This window comes from Heptranchias perlo, chromosome 33, assembly GCF_035084215.1.
Source record: "Heptranchias perlo isolate sHepPer1 chromosome 33, sHepPer1.hap1, whole genome shotgun sequence".
Taxonomy (NCBI): domain Eukaryota; kingdom Metazoa; phylum Chordata; class Chondrichthyes; order Hexanchiformes; family Hexanchidae; genus Heptranchias; species Heptranchias perlo.
In genome coordinates this window covers 16205127-16222322 of record NC_090357.1, presented here as the reverse complement: position 1 = coordinate 16222322, position 17196 = coordinate 16205127, and the positions used below count along the sequence as shown (strand labels likewise).

Sequence of the window (17196 nt, the reverse complement as noted above, 5' to 3'; positions counted from 1 at the left end):
TTTCACTTCTGTGATCTGGGTTCCAATCCAGCCTCTCTTCCCGGCCATCACCTCAGAATGTTCGCAATATGGGTGTCGTATAAAACCCCGAGCCGAGCTTCCAACCCAGGCTTCGGACCACATATACTCTCCATCACAAAGACTACTTCCATCTCCATAACGGTGTCCGCATCCACGTCTGCCCCTACCTCACACCCCCTGCTCCGGAAACCTTCGATATTGGGCCTCAGGCCTCATTTCAGTGGATCCAGCATGCTGTGAACATCCAGCCAGCAAAGAGGAAGCCATGATTTGGCCGCAGTTAGCGTTACAGCACCCCTCGGGTAAGGGAAGCCAGGGTCGGCCATGGTCGGGGGGGTGGGGCAGGAGGCCGTGGTCGGGGGGGTGCGCAGGAGGCCGAGGTTGGGGGGGGGTCGCAGGAGGCCGAGGTCAGGGGGGTGGGGGGGCACAGGAGGCCGAGGCAGGGGGGGGGGCGCAGGAGGCCGAGGTTGGGGGGGGCAGGAGGCCGGGGAAGGGGAGGGGCAGGAGGCCGGGGGGGGGGGCCAGATGCCGGGATCGGGGAGGGCATGGTAGGAGGCCAGGGTCGGGTGGGAGGGGGTGGCAGTAGGCTGGAGTAAGGGAGCAGGGGGCCGGGGTCAGGAGGCCGGGGTCAGGGGGCAGGAGGCCGGGGTCAGGGGGCAAGAGGGCAGGGTCAGGGGCAAGAGGCCAGGGGGGCAGAAGTTCGGGATCAGGGAGTAGGAGGCCAGGGGGATGCGGGGTGTGGTGTGGGGGAGCTGTCTGTTTCAGAACCAGTAACAAAATGAGCCATGAAACTGGGATTCAATATAAGCAGGGAATTGTTAACAGATAAATAGAATTGTTAATATGGATGTAATCTACCTAAACAACTTAATTCACTGCAGTGCAGCAATTGCTCTCCATTACAATATGTTGTTTTGTAGACACATTGAGACAATCAGCCGTGAGCAGACGGCTTGGAGTTTGTTTCTGTCACCAGATTAACAAGCACACTTTCTATTTACTGTGCTGTTTTTAATGAGCCTCAGTGTAGATACATCTAATACTGTGAAGCAGATGCTTTGTGAACTGCACCATTGCTTCCCCTTCACTGAAGAACCTTGGGTACCGTGCTTTTCATTTCACATTGTGGTAAAGGTGGTAATTGTTCATACTTAGCTGATGTATGTGAAGACAAGATCTATCAATACTTATAATCCTGCTCAAGTACAAACCCTGCAAACCTCTCTGTTTTGAATGGGGAACGGTTTGCGTTGCTGTCCTTCACACTGAATTATCCTGTCAGATTTCGCACTGTTAGCCACAACCTTGAGGCAGACACGTGTAATTGTGGGTAAGATTACAGAGTAAAGCTTATACTAACTGAATTCCACTGCAGTGCCATCAACAGAAAATGGGGAATTCATACGAGCATGTGGATTATACAGCGCGGCTTACATTAATAGGATTGTAGTGCTTCAGATGTTGCAGAAAGGAAAGTGTAATACAGTGAACCATCCAGTGTTGGCAGCAGAACAGTCCATATCTGTATTTCTGTTGGAGATGTCACCAATAGTTATATTTTACAGTTGACTAGCTGACCTGTTGTGGGGTTGAAAAGTCAATTATTTGATCCAAAAGCAAAGGAATATTTAATTGATATTTTCTTCAAGTTTTCCTCATTCTTGGAAGAGGAATCATACCTAGCTGCTCATGCTACTGAGCAATCTCCATACATACCTTGTGTTTGTATATTCTCAACCACTCAAGCATGCTCTCCCATAATATGTACTTGTCGTGTGCACTGGTGTGCATGTGTGTGCGAGAATGATACCGGGACTAAAAGGGTTAAATTATGAGGCCAGGTTGCACAGACTAGGCTTGTATTCCCTTGAGTATAGAAGATTAAGGGGTGATCTAATTGAGGTATTTAAGATGATTAAAGGAGTTGATAGGGTAGATAGAGAGAAATTATTTCCTCTGGTGGGGGAGTCCAGAACAAGGGGGCATAACCTTAAAATTAGAGCTAGGTCATTCAGGGGTGATGTCAGGAAGCAGTTCTTCACCCAAAGGGTTGTTGGAATCTGGAACTCTCTCTCCCAAAAAGTTGTTGAGGCTAGGGGTCAACGGAAAATGTCAAAACTGAGATTGATAGGTTTTTGTTAGGCAAGGGTTTTAAGGGTTACGGAATCAAAGTGATTAGATGGACTTACGATACAGGTCAGCCATGATCTAATTGAATGGCGGAACAGGCTCAAGGGGCTGAATGGACTACACTTGTTCCTATAAGAACATAAGAAATAGGAGCAGGAGCAGGCCATACGGCCCCTTGAGCCTGCTCCGCCGTTCAATAAGATCATGGCTGATCTTCAATCTCAACTCCATTTTCCCGACTGATTCCAATATCCCTTGATTCCCTTAGAATCCAAAAAAAAATAACATTAAATTCATGGTGAAGTTAATCTATCCACTACCACCTTTGTCTCAGTGAATACTAATTATATTATATTTGAGCTGAAGAATAAATATTTAAGTCTTCTCCCTACTCTTCTTCAAATAGTGCAATGGACCTTCACCATCTACCCATATATTCTCATGTTCCTATCTAAAGGAGGATAGTAAGGTCAGTCAAGGTTCCTTCAATCACATGGCTGTTGTCGGTACCCTGGTTTAAAACCAGTGCTCACGGCATTATTGTTATTAATTCCATTTCCTATCGGGCACTCCCGAAAAGCACCAGTGGGAAATCACAGGCCCGAAGCACCTGATTTGCTGTGTATTCAAAGGAATGAACAGAAAATCAGGGGCTGCAGACCCGCAATAGCCCGATCAGAGCACCAGGTGTGCCCAGAGAATCAGCCCTAATCTGTGTATTGAAAAGTTTCCAATTTTTTACATATTAAAAATGAGTAGTCTCCAGATAATAAAGGCACTGCACCAGTAGGTGGAGTTATAAACGTTACGTGACACATTGAAAATAATAGGGTGCCGGCCTAATGTTATATGACGGCCTAATGAATGCAAAAGCATTCCCTAGCTGAAGAAGATCATGGTACTCAGTCCCCACGATCAATGCAAGTGAGTGGGACAAACTTATTAAAAGTTGCATTGTAAATAAACCAAGCTTCCAAAACTGTATTAGCTCTCAATCTGTGCATGCGAGTAATGTCCCGGGCTTCGATTGTTGGCTGCTTTTGTAGATTCCTTTCTGCCCAGTGTGTGGTACTTGACTTGACCCCTCCACTCCTCTCCCCCCCCCCCCGCCCCCCTCCACTCCCCTCCCCCCTCCTCTCCTCCTCTCCCAGCTCCATAAAATTAACCTTGGTCTTGAGTCCCAATGCACAACACCATGGAAAATTGACTGGTAATTGCAAAAAGTTTCCAATAGCTTTAGATAAAGTCAGAAGTAGTAATTTTTTTGACAAAAAATTGACAAGATGAAACGAATGACTCTGTTGTTGCTGAGAGTGAATTAGACTCTTGTCCAGGCCGATACCCTCGGCTATCTGGCCTGCCCACCACTCCACACTCCTCGTGCCTCATCGCTGCCACCAGTTCTTAACTCCTCTTGCTGTTCCAAGTGATTGAATGCCATTGCACACTGTGGGTGGGAATTCCTTCAGGAATTCCACGTGTGCAACGCCATTCACTTGGAGTAGCAGGAGGTGGTAGTGGCTGGCGTCAGCACTGGGGGGAAGTGGGGAGGGGACACAAGCCAGGAGCCATGCTGAGGGGGTGAGGAAATCAGTAGCTGCACTGAGGACCAAAGAGTGCCAACATAAATTTGGAGAGGGAAGAGGGAACAGCATAAAGTTGTGGGGAAAGGGGTGTGGGGGGAAAGAATGGCACATGAACCACGAAAAAAGGGGAAACAGTGCCAGCTTGAACTATGATGTGGAGATGCCGGTGATGGACTGGGGTGGACAAATGTAAGGAATCTTACAACACCAGGTTATAGCCCAACTGTTTTATTTGAAAATCACAAGCTTTCGGAGGCTTTCTCCTTCGTCAGGTGAGTGTGGGATTTGGATTCCATGGAAGGTTACCGCATTTATAGTCAGAGAACAATCCCTTGAACAATGAGGAGGGGAGAGAATGATGCCAGTCTGAACTGAAAAGAAAAAAGACTGCCAGCATGATTTGAGGGGAGGGGAGAAAAATACCACCTTGAACTGGGGAAAGGGAGGGTAGGAGGGAGATTAAAGTGACAAAGCATCAAAAGGATGTAAAAAAGGTAAGAACACCCTGAGCCATCCTACGCAGGGTCCTGGTGGTGCCTGTGGTAATCATATTCTACGGCCTTTTACACGTGTCCCGTGAGTCCTATCATGAGCTACACAGTGGCCCACAAAGATAAAGGTTTGGACACGTCTGCATTATAAGGAATGAAAGTAAACTGGCCAATCGCGTTGCACCTGTAATAATGCTCCTTTCACACCTCTCAAGCAGCTAAGTTACCTGTAAACTGATACAAATGGTAAATATTTAATTAATCCAAGAGTGGAGTGTGCCAATCTTTTAACTAATTACAAATTGGAAAAAGGAAAAGTCTGTTTCATAGATTGAGACATAGAATCCTGACTAACAGTGTGCTCGCAAACGAGGGAAGCCGATAAACCTGCAAAGCATTCAGACCATGGCTAACATCACACGACACAGACCTGGGAGGCGATCCACAAAAGGTTTTATGAATTGAAAACCAAAACCAATGTATGGCAAGCATACCACCCTGTCTTAATATGCTGAAGAATGACGTGTAGTGGGGATGAAATTAAAAGTGGGAGTTATTTAATAGATCAATGACAAAAAGTCCATTATTCAGTAATGATAATGAGACAGCACAGTGTGAAGCACAGTGTGATGCACAGGTCAGCAGCGCTGAAGGTTTGGCAGAGCTGGTAGATATTAAATGGCCAGCAAGCAGGGTGGATGTCTGCAGGTTTAATCCTCCTTATGAATGGCTTTCCAACAGAGGATATTATAACATATGCACGGTATATACCCATGGTAGTGCAAAAGATGGACATACAGCTATCTGCATTTACTGATCCAAACCGGCCAGGAAGCTCGCAGGTTCGATCCATGGTCTGTGCTGAGGTAGTTGGTCTCAGTTGGTGGTTAGGGTGCTAGAGTTGGTTTCCGTGTTCTGGTTGACCAGGTAAAAAACTCAGGCGGGATTCTCCTTCCCGATCAATCATTAGTGGCCTCTGCTGGAAAGTTTGCATGTGTCAAGTGAGGATATAATGGGACTGAGCTGTTATGCCTTATGTAGTCAAATAGCCGACTGACACTAAAGCCTCGATTTTAACCTGGAGTGGGATTCGGATGGGTCGGGGGGGGTGGGGGGCAGTGAGGTCTTGTGAAGCCCAGATAATCTTAATTCCAGGGCCTCACCTGCAAAACGGGCGGGTAGCGGCAGCTGGCCGCCGGCAGGAGTGCATGTACGGGTGGCAGGAGGTTGCTAGTCGTCCCCAGAGGGTCGGTCACAGGCATTCGGGAAAGTTGTGGGGAGAAGGGTTCAGGAGAGCCTTACGGGAAGGAAGGGGGAACCCAGGGATGGGAAGGCCTAAGCTTTCCTCGTGGGGCATGGAGGACACCTATGTCAACCAGCCCAGTCAGAAATATTAGCTAGCACGTAGATAACCTTACAGTCTGCCCACATGCAAAATAATGCACCCTTTCATCATCAGAGTGAAGCTTTCCACTTTGCAGAAATGTGTATCAATGTGCTCAGATTTCACATGCTCAGGAAAGAAGCTGCATTCCTTCCCCTTTATCTGTTTTACAGGATTATTGAGGAAGCATCTCATCTGTTCAATGGACACATTTTTGGGGGCAATTTCATGCCCAGGCATTCATTCAATGGATGGTATAGCTGTTCTTTATGAAAGCACAGTATACCTCAAGTACAATGTACAGTGCTCTCTGCTACAATATCACACAATATAATGCCTAGCAAACGCCGTTCTGAATTGCTGCTTGTGACATGGTGATTTTTTTCCCCTCCTGTACTCAGCTGGAGAAATTGCTACTTACAAGAAAAGGCTTTCTACTCATTGATCTGGAAGGCTGCTCTGTGAAGGAAAATGTCATTAAAAATCAGCCCTCCTCAGGTCAAGCTCCTAAATGATATAATGAAAGAAGGCTCTCTACAAGTAACGTACAGCTCAAAAATTCCCATTTAAATTTTACATGAAGCATCACTACTTGCTGCTTCTAAAATGAGATTTTATAACCTGATTAGCATTTTCAACACCAACCAATATTTCCCTCTGATAGGTTCATCTGAAACAATGGAAACATTCTTGCTGTTTGGATATTCTGAATTTCAATGAGGAAGATAGATTCTGGTATCAATTTGTCAATTATACAGCATAGTCAAAACAGTAAACTGTGAAACAACTTGGCAAATGCTTACACCAAGAACATTCAACTATCAACCAGTGCTTACATAGACAGCAGCAGGTACCTGCAGTGAATGGAGAGAATAGCAGACGTTTATCTAAGATGTCAGATGTTTGCCCATCTCCATCCAGTTATTGCATTCCAATAACAATTCATTGTTTGAAGTTATTTGAGTTGTTACTGATAAAGTGTAGCTCGGTGGTAACTCTCTGAGACAGAAGGTTGTGGGTTCAAGTCCCACTCCAGACACTGAGCACAAAATCTAGGCTGACACTTCAGTGCAGTTTTGACGGAGTGCTGCACTGTCGGAGATTCTGTCTTTCGGATGAGACATTAAACCGAGGCCCTGTCTGCCCTCTTAGGTGGACGTAAAACATCCCGTGGCACTATTCAAAGAAGAGCAGGGCAGTTCTCTCCTGACCAATATTTATCCCTCAACCAACATCATTAAACAGATTATCTGGTCATTTATCTCATTGCTGTCTGTGGGACCTTGCTGTGCGCAAATTAGCTGCTGCATTTCCTACATTACAACAGTGACTACACTTCAAAAAGTACTTCATTGGCCATAAAGCACTTTGTGAGGTCATAGGAGATGTTATATAAATGCAAGCCTTTCTTTCTTCTTTAAAGCGATTATTTATAGAGAGAATAATGAGGTTGTTTTATTCTGTCATTTTGAAATTGTTATGGTGGGGGAGGGGGAGAATTGGGGCAAATTGAACAAAACTGGGGTAATTCCTTGAGGAAAGGGTAGGGGGAGAAAGATTGGGGATACTTGCATGGCATTTCTAGAGACTGGCTTAATGGCAGCAATAGCTCAGGCTGCCCAGCTTGTTGACCAGGAATTGTCAGATCAATTCATTTTGTAAAGATCTGATATGACAATGCCTTTTAAACCCCAGAAACATACAGCAATCTTGATTTACTGAGATGAACGGCCTTTACTCCTTCAATGCACAGGTAAAGTCGGCAGTTGTAGTGCAAAAAATGAGGGTCAGACAACCTCACAATTTACCCCTTTCTTCCAACACCAGTGACTGTGAGATGCCACAAGGACTCAGGGAAGAGGTTAAAATGTCTGGTTATTGACAGAGCACAAGAGTACTCATTTATACTGAGACAGGACATTAGAGAAAAATAGATATTAAAGACAGGGAAGAGATTTCATTGCGCTGGTGACCGATTCAAGGGACCTTTCTCCAGATCTTCATCTACCTATGGCACTGCCACCCACTAGTGAATACAACAGAAGTCTGTCTTATTGGCATAAGAAAAAAAAAACTGTTACTTGAGGGCAGGGGGAAGTATGCTTAAGGACTTCTGTTTGTGGCAAGACTACACTCCATATTAGTGTTTTCAATGCATCTGAAAGAGCATTAAAAACAGAATAGGTGCACCAAGCACCCACACCTATAAATCTTCAGTGTTTTAATATCTATTTTTCTTTGATGTCCTGTCTCAGTGCTTTTGGGCATTGCTAGTAGTCAGATATATTAATCATCATCCTTAGCACCCAGAATTTGTACTAATGCCAAGGGAGAGGTAACATTAAAGCTGTTATTCAGTACACTGAAATGTGATTTTGCATTATTGGGCTTGGAAAGCAAAGATGCCAATTTGGTCCTTTTCTAAGGTACAAACATCTCAAAATATATTCAGCATCATCAGTATTTAGAATGCTCCTCAGCAAGTAGAGCACTTTCATCCTCATTCAAAAGGTGGTGCCATGTGGTATATTGTAGTCTGTTTGGAAACACAACGAAGCAGATTAGTCCTGGACAATGTCTTTTTTAAATGTACTGTTGCTGTTTTCAACCTGGATCAAAAACCAGATTGGCTAAAATTGCTGTTGAGCAACATGATGTTGCAATACAACAGAGCACCAACATGCAACACCACAGAGTGGTGGAACACAGATCTGAACCCCACTCTGCTGAATTCCTGATATCAGGCACATACTATGGGAAGTACTGAGTGCACTAAATATATTTTATGCAATAAGAGTGCGATAGGAGAAAGAAAGGTATTGGAAATGGAGGAGTTTTTGGTTTATTGGTGCTTCATAGACTTCATCTGTGATTTCATTCACACTCAGAGGTTATGTTATTACTGCAGGTTTCTTGATAAATAACCTGCAGCTGATAACTTTAAAATTCTGGGCCAGAAAATCTGCATTAATTTGCAGCATTACCTTTTATACTATATGCACTGCAATTGCCTTGATACACAGAATAGGTTAATTTTAAAAATGTACTGTTATATGTTAGACAATAATTGATTCCTGTCACCCAACCTATCTGCAGTTTACACTGCATCAATGGTTAAATGCACCAACTGTAAATTAAGTTACACTATATTGACATCAAATGTGACTTCTACTAGTTGAATTCATCATTGATAGATATGACTTAAAGTAATTAATCAGATATGGGGCTATTATGAAGTTCACTAACATGACTTAAGTCATTTGTAGCGTGTTCTGTTATGCACTAGATAGTCTTACTCACCATTTACTGTGACATAAACCCAGCTGCCATTATGAAATGTGTCGTATTGATGGTCCAACATAAGCACTTTGCATTCATACCATCCCTGGTCCTCTGAACGGAGCTGGTCAATTCGCAAAGAAGCCTTGTCATACAGACTGGCACGACCTACAAAAACAAAACGAGAAAATTCACATTAATGTTAAAAGTTCAGGAATCCCAGGCCACAGCAGTTGATACAAATTAGTTCTGAATGAGTGTAGCAGTCACATGGTGTCAATTTCATTTCCCGGACTATCATATTATGAAACTAACCTCAGTGGCATTATTAAGCTCTCCGATGTCAAGTACAGCAGTGCAGAGATCTAGTGCAAAACTCCTACTATGTAACACTGATAATTGTCTCGACCCCAAACTCAAAAGGGCATCCCACATTGCACCAACATGACAATTCAGTATCCCACGCTCCTTTTTCTATTTATTTTCCTTGTTCGATATGAACGCAGGCTCAGCTCTGAGCAGTGTTAAACTTGACTACTGAATTTAGTCATGGATTTGTGTCCACTGAACAATATCGAAGTGGTGAAATCTTATTCTGATATGTCCTTTAACAGCCATCAACAGGAACGAGACAAACTTCAACACCCCTCCCTCACCCTGATCTGAAATTGATCCCAGATTCTTGGAGGTCAATAAATAATCCTCAAACACACTTTGCTACTCACAGCTCTAAAACCCAACTGTAGGCAGTGTTGGAACTGAAGATGCAGATCTCTTGTCACCAATATACAGAGGAAGGTTGGTTATCCACATAATACTTATGAGGATATAGCTAACAATTGACTGCCATTCATTTCTCCATAAGTCTGTAGTAATGACATCACAAACAAATTAAACATGTGTGAGAAAAACTGACCAAAAATTAATGAAGCTGACCATGTCAAGTTAAAACAGTATACCTAGCACAAAGGAAGATGGTAGTGGTTGTTAGAGGCCAATCATCTCAGCCCCAGGACATTCGCGCCAGACAAGTGCCAGGCAAAAGCCATCTCCAACAAGAGAGAGTCTAACCACCTCCCCTTGACATTCAACGGCATTAACATCACCAAATCCCCCACCATCAACATCCTGGGGGTCACCATTGACCAGAAACTTAACTGGACCAGCCACATAAATACTGTGGCTACAAGAGCAGGTCACAGGCTGGGTATTCTGTGGCGATTGACTCACCTCCTGACTCCCCAAAGCATTTCCACCATCTACAAGGCACAAGTCAGGAGTGTGATGGAATACTCTCCACTTGCCTGGATGAGTGCAGCTCCAACAAGAAGCTCGACACCATCCAGGACAAAGCAGCCCGCTTGATTGGCACCCGATCTACCATCCTAAACATTCACTCCCTTCACCACCGGCGCACAGTGGCTGCAATGTGTACCATCTACAGGATGCACTGCAGCAACTCGCCAAGGCTTCTTCGACAGCACCTCCCAAACCCGCGACCTCTACTACCTAGAGGGACAAGGGCAACAGGCACATGGGAACAACACCACCTGCATGTTCCCCTCCAAGTCACACACCATCCCGACTTGGAAATATATCATCGTTCCTTCATCGTCGCTGGGTCAAAATCCTGGAACTCCCTACCTAACAGCACTGTGAGAGGACCTTCACTATATGGACTGCAGCGGTTCAAGGCGGCAGCTCATCACCAACTTCTCAAGGGCAATTAAGGATGGGCAATGCTAGCCTTGCCAGTGACGCCCAAATCCCATGAACAAATAAAAAAAATTTTAAATAATAAGGCAGTACTGAGTGAACTCAAAGGTATAACGGCTGATTCCATGCTCCAATGCTCCCAGTGAGAAGTGGCACCAACCTAGTGAAGCTATGACACAGGGCTACCTGAATGCTAGACCAAAAGCAGAAGGTTATAGACAGAACTAAGTGGTCCCACAACCAATGAATCAGAGAAAAGCTCTGCAGCTCTACCACAACCAAATGAGAAGGGGTGGGACAATCAGACAACTAAAGGGAGGAGGAGGCTCCATGAAAGAAACCCCATTCTCAACTACGGCAGAGCCCAGCAAGAGATAAAGCTAAAGTATTTGCAAGGAACTTCAGCCAAAAGTTGCAAGTGGACAATTCTACTTGGCCTCCCCCAGGGACCTCATCATCATAGATACTAGTGTCTAGCAAATCAGTTCATTCTACAAGACATTAAGAAGCAGATAAGTGTACTGGACACATGAATGAATCCTAATTGAATGAAAGGGAAACTGGATCACCAGAACTTATTTCCATAAATAATTTCATTAAAGTACTAAATTGCTGAAAATCTGGCCCTAAGTAAACATTATGTCAGGGCAAAAAAAGTTCCAATTTCTTGTCACATGTCTGTTGCAAGCTTCCATCAAAAGGAATTGCACAAAGGAAAAAGAAATGCAAATCATGCATCCATTTGTCACACGAAGACAGGTAGGCTGGATGTTAATTTCAGCTGTGACAGAGCACGAAAGTGTTATTCTATTGGGTACAGTGACACAAACACACTTCCACATGCTTTAAAACAATCCAAAAGCTCATGCATTGGTCCAACTGCAATCCATAAAAATGTGTTACTATGTTGTTTTCGGATTCTTAGCAATCCAGCATCAAATGATAAAAGAATAAGAACTAGTTACAGTTTTAAACTTCATATTCAGTGGCTAACTGTTAGCTTAAAAACTCCATGTTGTAGACTGACTTATTTGTCCATTCTGGATTTAACTGGTTGGTCTTCAATTGATGCTTAAGAGAACACCTCTAAATATTCATACACACGTCTCCCTAAAACATGCAACAGCAGCAACTCCCTGCAGCCCTTCTCCAATAATCAATTCTTTAGTTCATCATGCCCTGGACCTAAATGGGGAGATAATAAATAAGTGCCTCGGAACAATTTAAATAGGGGCATAGTCTTCATTTTCTTTTAAAAAGAAAAGCTTTTGCCTCTAAACTAGCCTTGGTTATTCTACGTTGATTATTAGTCGTAAATTAGTCGTAACTTTTTGATGAGTAAATATGAAATTATAAACAGAATGATGCGGTGAAACTCATCACAGTGTCTACAGCACATGCTCACGTGTTTGGTCGTGATTGGAAACCACCTGAAGGCACTCCCAAAGATGCAAAACTTCTGATTGGCTCAGGATGCAGGGGAGTTTTCTATGTTTTTTACACTACTGATTATGTTTTTTATTCATCACAACTTTTTCAATAAAATTATCAACAAGAGGAGTTTGGATCAAAAGATTTCACACAAATTGTCCTGTCTGCTTTGGTGAGTTTCAGCAGTTCTTGGCTGAGATGTCAAATGGAGCCCTGCTCAGAGGCAAGATGGATACAGATCACCTTCCTCTACAGGAATCCCACCTTCTACTGGTTGATCACCAAATAGAATTGAAGATGGCTGGGAGAAAGTTCACAAAATGTGTGATGCCAACAGCATCGTCAGGGAGAAAAATATTGGGTATGGACAATCATTAGAAAAAAAATTCAGTAACCTTGTTGTGATGAAAACAAAATTTTTGTCCTGTGACAAGTACGGAAACTGCCATCTTTATTTTGTACCGTATCTTTAAATAGCTCAAGTTAAAATGGAAGGTGTCTTCCCTTACCCAAATTTCAGAATGGAGGCTGGAGATGAGATGTCCACAAGATTGTTCTGGAAATTAGTCAGGATACCAGTGTTTTATTCCAAGTGCTAAATAGCATATACGTGAGATTTCAAATAGGTGTGAATGGTTGCTTATCAGCATGATGTGCATTATCAACGACCATTATGTCATTAATCAAGGATAATTGATGTCAGGACTGACTTCAGAAGCGTTTCGACTTTTTATGTCTGGCAAATCCTCTCACAGGCTTTAGTTAAGGATCTGAACTCTTGTGGAACTTTGGGAGTTACTGGAAATTCCCAGTATCTATACAACATTGTAGTGTGAAGGTCTACGAAAGAATATGTCATCCAAAACTGCCTGCCCGTTGTGTGCCAATCATCCTTTTGCATTGTCCTGGCATAATGCTCATTAAACGGTGGTTAAATTGATCTAAAAAGGATATTTAACCCCTTGCAAAATCAACCTATTTTTATTGATCTTAAATATCAATGTCTTGTCGTGTCCCATTCCTTCAATCTATTATGTAAATAAATCCAATTATTAATTTTAGTCTGTACACATTGTTCTGACAGCGTGGTATTTTCTGCCATTTAAATGAGTCAGGAGAATGTTGTGGGTATCTCACATGATTTCCAATGATCAAAACCATAATTATTGGGCATGCGTTCCCACATATGAATGTACAGCAGCACAGTTCAGTTTGTAGGATACTTAAACGCAAGGAATTGGAGGGGAAAAGAAAGAGTGCAAGCTACAACAGGAGGGGGGAGGGGCAAGAAGAGTATCAGCTTGAATGGGAGAGAAGTGCTAGTTTGATGGAGGAGTGACAGAGTAGCAGCTTGAACTGGGTTAGAGGGGGAGACGAGTGTCAGGCTGAATTGAGTGAGGAGACAAAGGGACTCTTTTCATTTATTCAGTTGATTTCATCAACTAGCTTTATAATTTATTGGAGTTCTATACTCATGACCTCCAACTTATTTGCTCAAAATCCAAAAAGCATTGTGCCACCGCAATGCAAGATGATGATTGGCAAACAGCAGGCAGCTACTTAATCACAGCATCAGTTCTTTTAAGAGCTGCCATTTTCACAATAAGCACACAACACTGCTACTTTCTTATTGTTTCCTTCTTAATATTTCTTTCATGTTGAGGCCAACATAAGCTCCAACATCCCGTGTGCAATCACACTATTTAAAATCATGTGGTATTGTTCGCATTTACATTGGTGAATTCAACTGTGGGCAGTTCCATCAACACCTGCAAAGAGAAAAGACAAGTTAAGCTTCCTATTTTAACCTAACCCGCCCGGCGGGAACGGGGTGTAAAGTGAGCATCTGACCCCCCCCACAATCATTCCTACTAGATAGCTGAGGTTAAAATTGGGGCTTTAATGTTTTGGGGAGAATCCTGTCAAAAGGCCTGCACCCAAAATGTAAGCTACCCTTTCTCTTTTTAGATGCTGACAGATTTGTTGTGTATTTCCAGCATTTCCTGTTTCTAATCTGTAAACAAAGCTGTGGGAGGCTGACTCAGTGGGAGGCTGACAGAGTGGGTTTTTTCATGAGAAGAGGCAAGGGAGTGAATTTGGTTTAGAAAAAGCAGTTGGTGGTCTGAAATAGTAAGCTCAAGGAGAGGGATATGGAAAGCTGTACCTTAGAGCAGATAGAAGAAAGGTTAGGGAGAGGATAGGGTATTGATGGTGCTGTTCAGACAAAGTCTGTCTGGGCTAAGTTAAGAAATAATAAGGAATCTGTTATCACACCCAGAAGTACATTATAAACCACTAAGTGGTATGAAAGAAGGACAATGATAGACGTTTGCAGTGGGAAGAGTTTTGAGGATACACCCAGAACAATTTCTTTAATTGGTATGTTGCATGTCCAACAAGGAAGGATACAATGCTAGACCTTGTTCTAGGTAACAAATTAGAACATTTAAGTGATATGAAGGTAGGATAACACTTAGGAAGTAGTAACCATAACTTAAACTAAGTTGTGATGTGGAGATGCCGGTCGGATGGACTGGGGTGCACAAATGTAAGGAGTCGCACAACACCAGGTTATAGTCCGACAGCTTTATTTGAAATCACAAGCTTTCGGAGCTTTGCTCCTTCGTCAGGAGGAGCTGACATACCAGCTGACGAAGGAGGAAAGCTCCCAAAGCTTGTGATTTCAAATAAAGCTGTTGGACTATAACCTGGTGTTGTACGACTCCTTACATTAAACTAAGTTCACATTGAAAATAGGTAAAGAGTCACAGAACATGACATTGAGTCACAGAAAAATGTGTTGAACTGGAAATGAGCTAATTTCAATAAGATGAAAGGAGACATAGGCCATTTTATTGGTAAAAAAACACAGATCAACCAGTGGGAGATAATTAGGGACAGTGAATAAACCGTCCCCGCCCCCACTACCCAACTGTTTCTTGCACCTAGCGTCAGCATGAAGTGATCCCTGGTCAAGTACAATGAGGTTAGGTGCAGAGTAAAGTTCTTTCTGCCACTGGCCCAAGAATGTGCTGTAAACCTAATCCATGTTGCACCAAAGTGATATTTGTATTTTCCATACCAGCTTTGACACTGCCAATTATTGCTGGAATGTTGTTCTATGGAGGGTCATTTATTAAAAACTGTGTTGAGCATGCAAAACCCATTTCCCTAATAATCATTACAGCTTTCAAAGAGGAACTTTGATTCCATCTGTCTGGGCTGAACTCCAGCAAAATGCACCATACTAGAACATTAGAACATCCACCAAGTGAACATTATATTTCTGTGGCAATCATTTTCTTCAGCAACAAAGCATAGTGGTACCTGCAGGACAAGTAATAAGTGTAATTAGTACTGTCTGTAATTACAGCACCAGGTTTTGTAAGGAGCTGATTTGAGGTGGAAGTCCATCTTCTAGCTGTCCTTAAGTACATTTCCTTGCTCCTTAGTGTGCACCACTTCAACCCTGCCAATGCAAAGAGCTGCCAATTATCAACCATTTTTCTCAACTGTGCCAAATACATGGTTATTGAAAATAATGACAAATGCACCAACTGTACTGTGCCACTGCACTCGCTGTGCTATCAGTGCCAGTTATCCGTGCCAGCAATGTCAAAGGCAGACCTCAGATAGCTCTTTCAGCTATGCTAATTTTACCTGGCAACTGCATCATGCATTTCACTTTGACAAACTACACTCTGTGCCAAAATTTTATACTTGTGCCTGCCAACTTTGTCTATTTCTGTCTCTGGAAGAAAAAAAAATAATGCCTTAGAACTAATAATATTCATTGCTACTTACGGGATTTCCCCAGTGCATTAGGCATGAATGCCTATAAATTCAATTTTAAATTAAACTTCAACTGCAGAATAAGAAATAGTCAACGATGAAGTGGCCTCAACTAGTACTGAAAAGAAAAAGGGGAGTTCAACACAGCACAGTTTGATCATCTTGTAACCATGAGGCCCAGGAGTCCCTTTTTTCCTTTCTTTTCTCTTTACCTCTCCTAGGCCCCTCTCTCCTGTCATCATGCCTCCTTTCATTTCTCCCCTCTCGGGTACTGTGTCACCCCAAATCCCTACCCCAAACCTTCACCATTCCTCGACCGTCCTACTCCTCTGTCACCTTCCTAGGCTTGACTCCCTCTTAGATAAGCCTACAGCTTCCCTCTGTACCTCTCTTGGCATCCTTCGAAGGGCCTATCGAGGCACTAGTCACTGCCTCCTTTCAAGCAACAACCCCAACTGCCCCATTCTACTCTCTCACCGACCTTGCTGCCCAGCGGACTCACTAGGGGCTAAAGTTGCCAATCACCTTCTCCTCCCACTCACCCTCCCAGCGCTGACCCTGTGGACTCTGCCAGCAGATCAGCTATCACCGGCCCTCTCTGCATCTCTCTCCAGAATGTCTGTTCACTTGTGGACAAGGCCCTTGCCATCCATGAGCTTATTGTGGATGATTGAATCGACATCATGGCCTTGACAGAAACTTGGCTGACGGGTGATGACACCTTCCCCCTTAATGAAGCCTCTCCGCTAGATATACCTACCATCACTTGCCCTGTCCAGATTGTCATGGTGGCGATGTGGCTCCTATCACCAAATCACATCTCAGTCTGTCCCCTTACTCCTTTGGCACTTTCTCCTCCTTTGAGCATCTCACATTGTTCCTCGCCTTCCCTTTAAAACCCTCGTTCTCTATTGCCCACCCAAATACCACGCCAAGTTTCTCACTGAGATATCTTCACTGCTTTCCTCCCTCAGCCTCTGGACTGAGCGACTTCTCATCCTCGGAGGTTTCAACCTCTATCTCAACTCATCATGTTCGCTCTCCTCTGATTTCATGGCTCTCTTATCCTCCCTCCATATAAACTCCCCTACTCATATTCGCAGCCACCCTCGTCCTTGCCATCTCATGTGGCCTCTCTATTCCCATCGTGACAATAACAGATAAGACCATCTCTGATCACTTCCTTGCATCCCTCTCCACTGACATCCCCCTCCTCCCTCCCAACCCCACTTCCTTCTGTGTTTTCCACTGGAAAAAACTCTCCCCCAAGTCACTTACAATGGCAATTTCAAATTCCCAACTGTCTAGCCTTCGGCCTTCTGTTCACCACAACATTTCTGCAGCTACTGATCTGCTCAATCATACC

At 43.5% G+C, this 17196-nt stretch overlaps 1 protein-coding gene across 1 annotated transcript in view; it reads right to left on the bottom strand.

Annotated features, from left to right (window-relative positions):
• igsf9bb (immunoglobulin superfamily, member 9Bb) overlaps nt 1-17196 on the bottom strand; it is a 499264-nt gene that overhangs the window by 259472 nt on the left and 222596 nt on the right. Inside the window, exon 3 of the mRNA XM_067971024.1 lies at nt 8913-9059. Coding sequence (XP_067827125.1) covers nt 8913-9059 — 147 coding nt within the window. The remainder of the gene's footprint in view (nt 1-8912; nt 9060-17196) is intronic.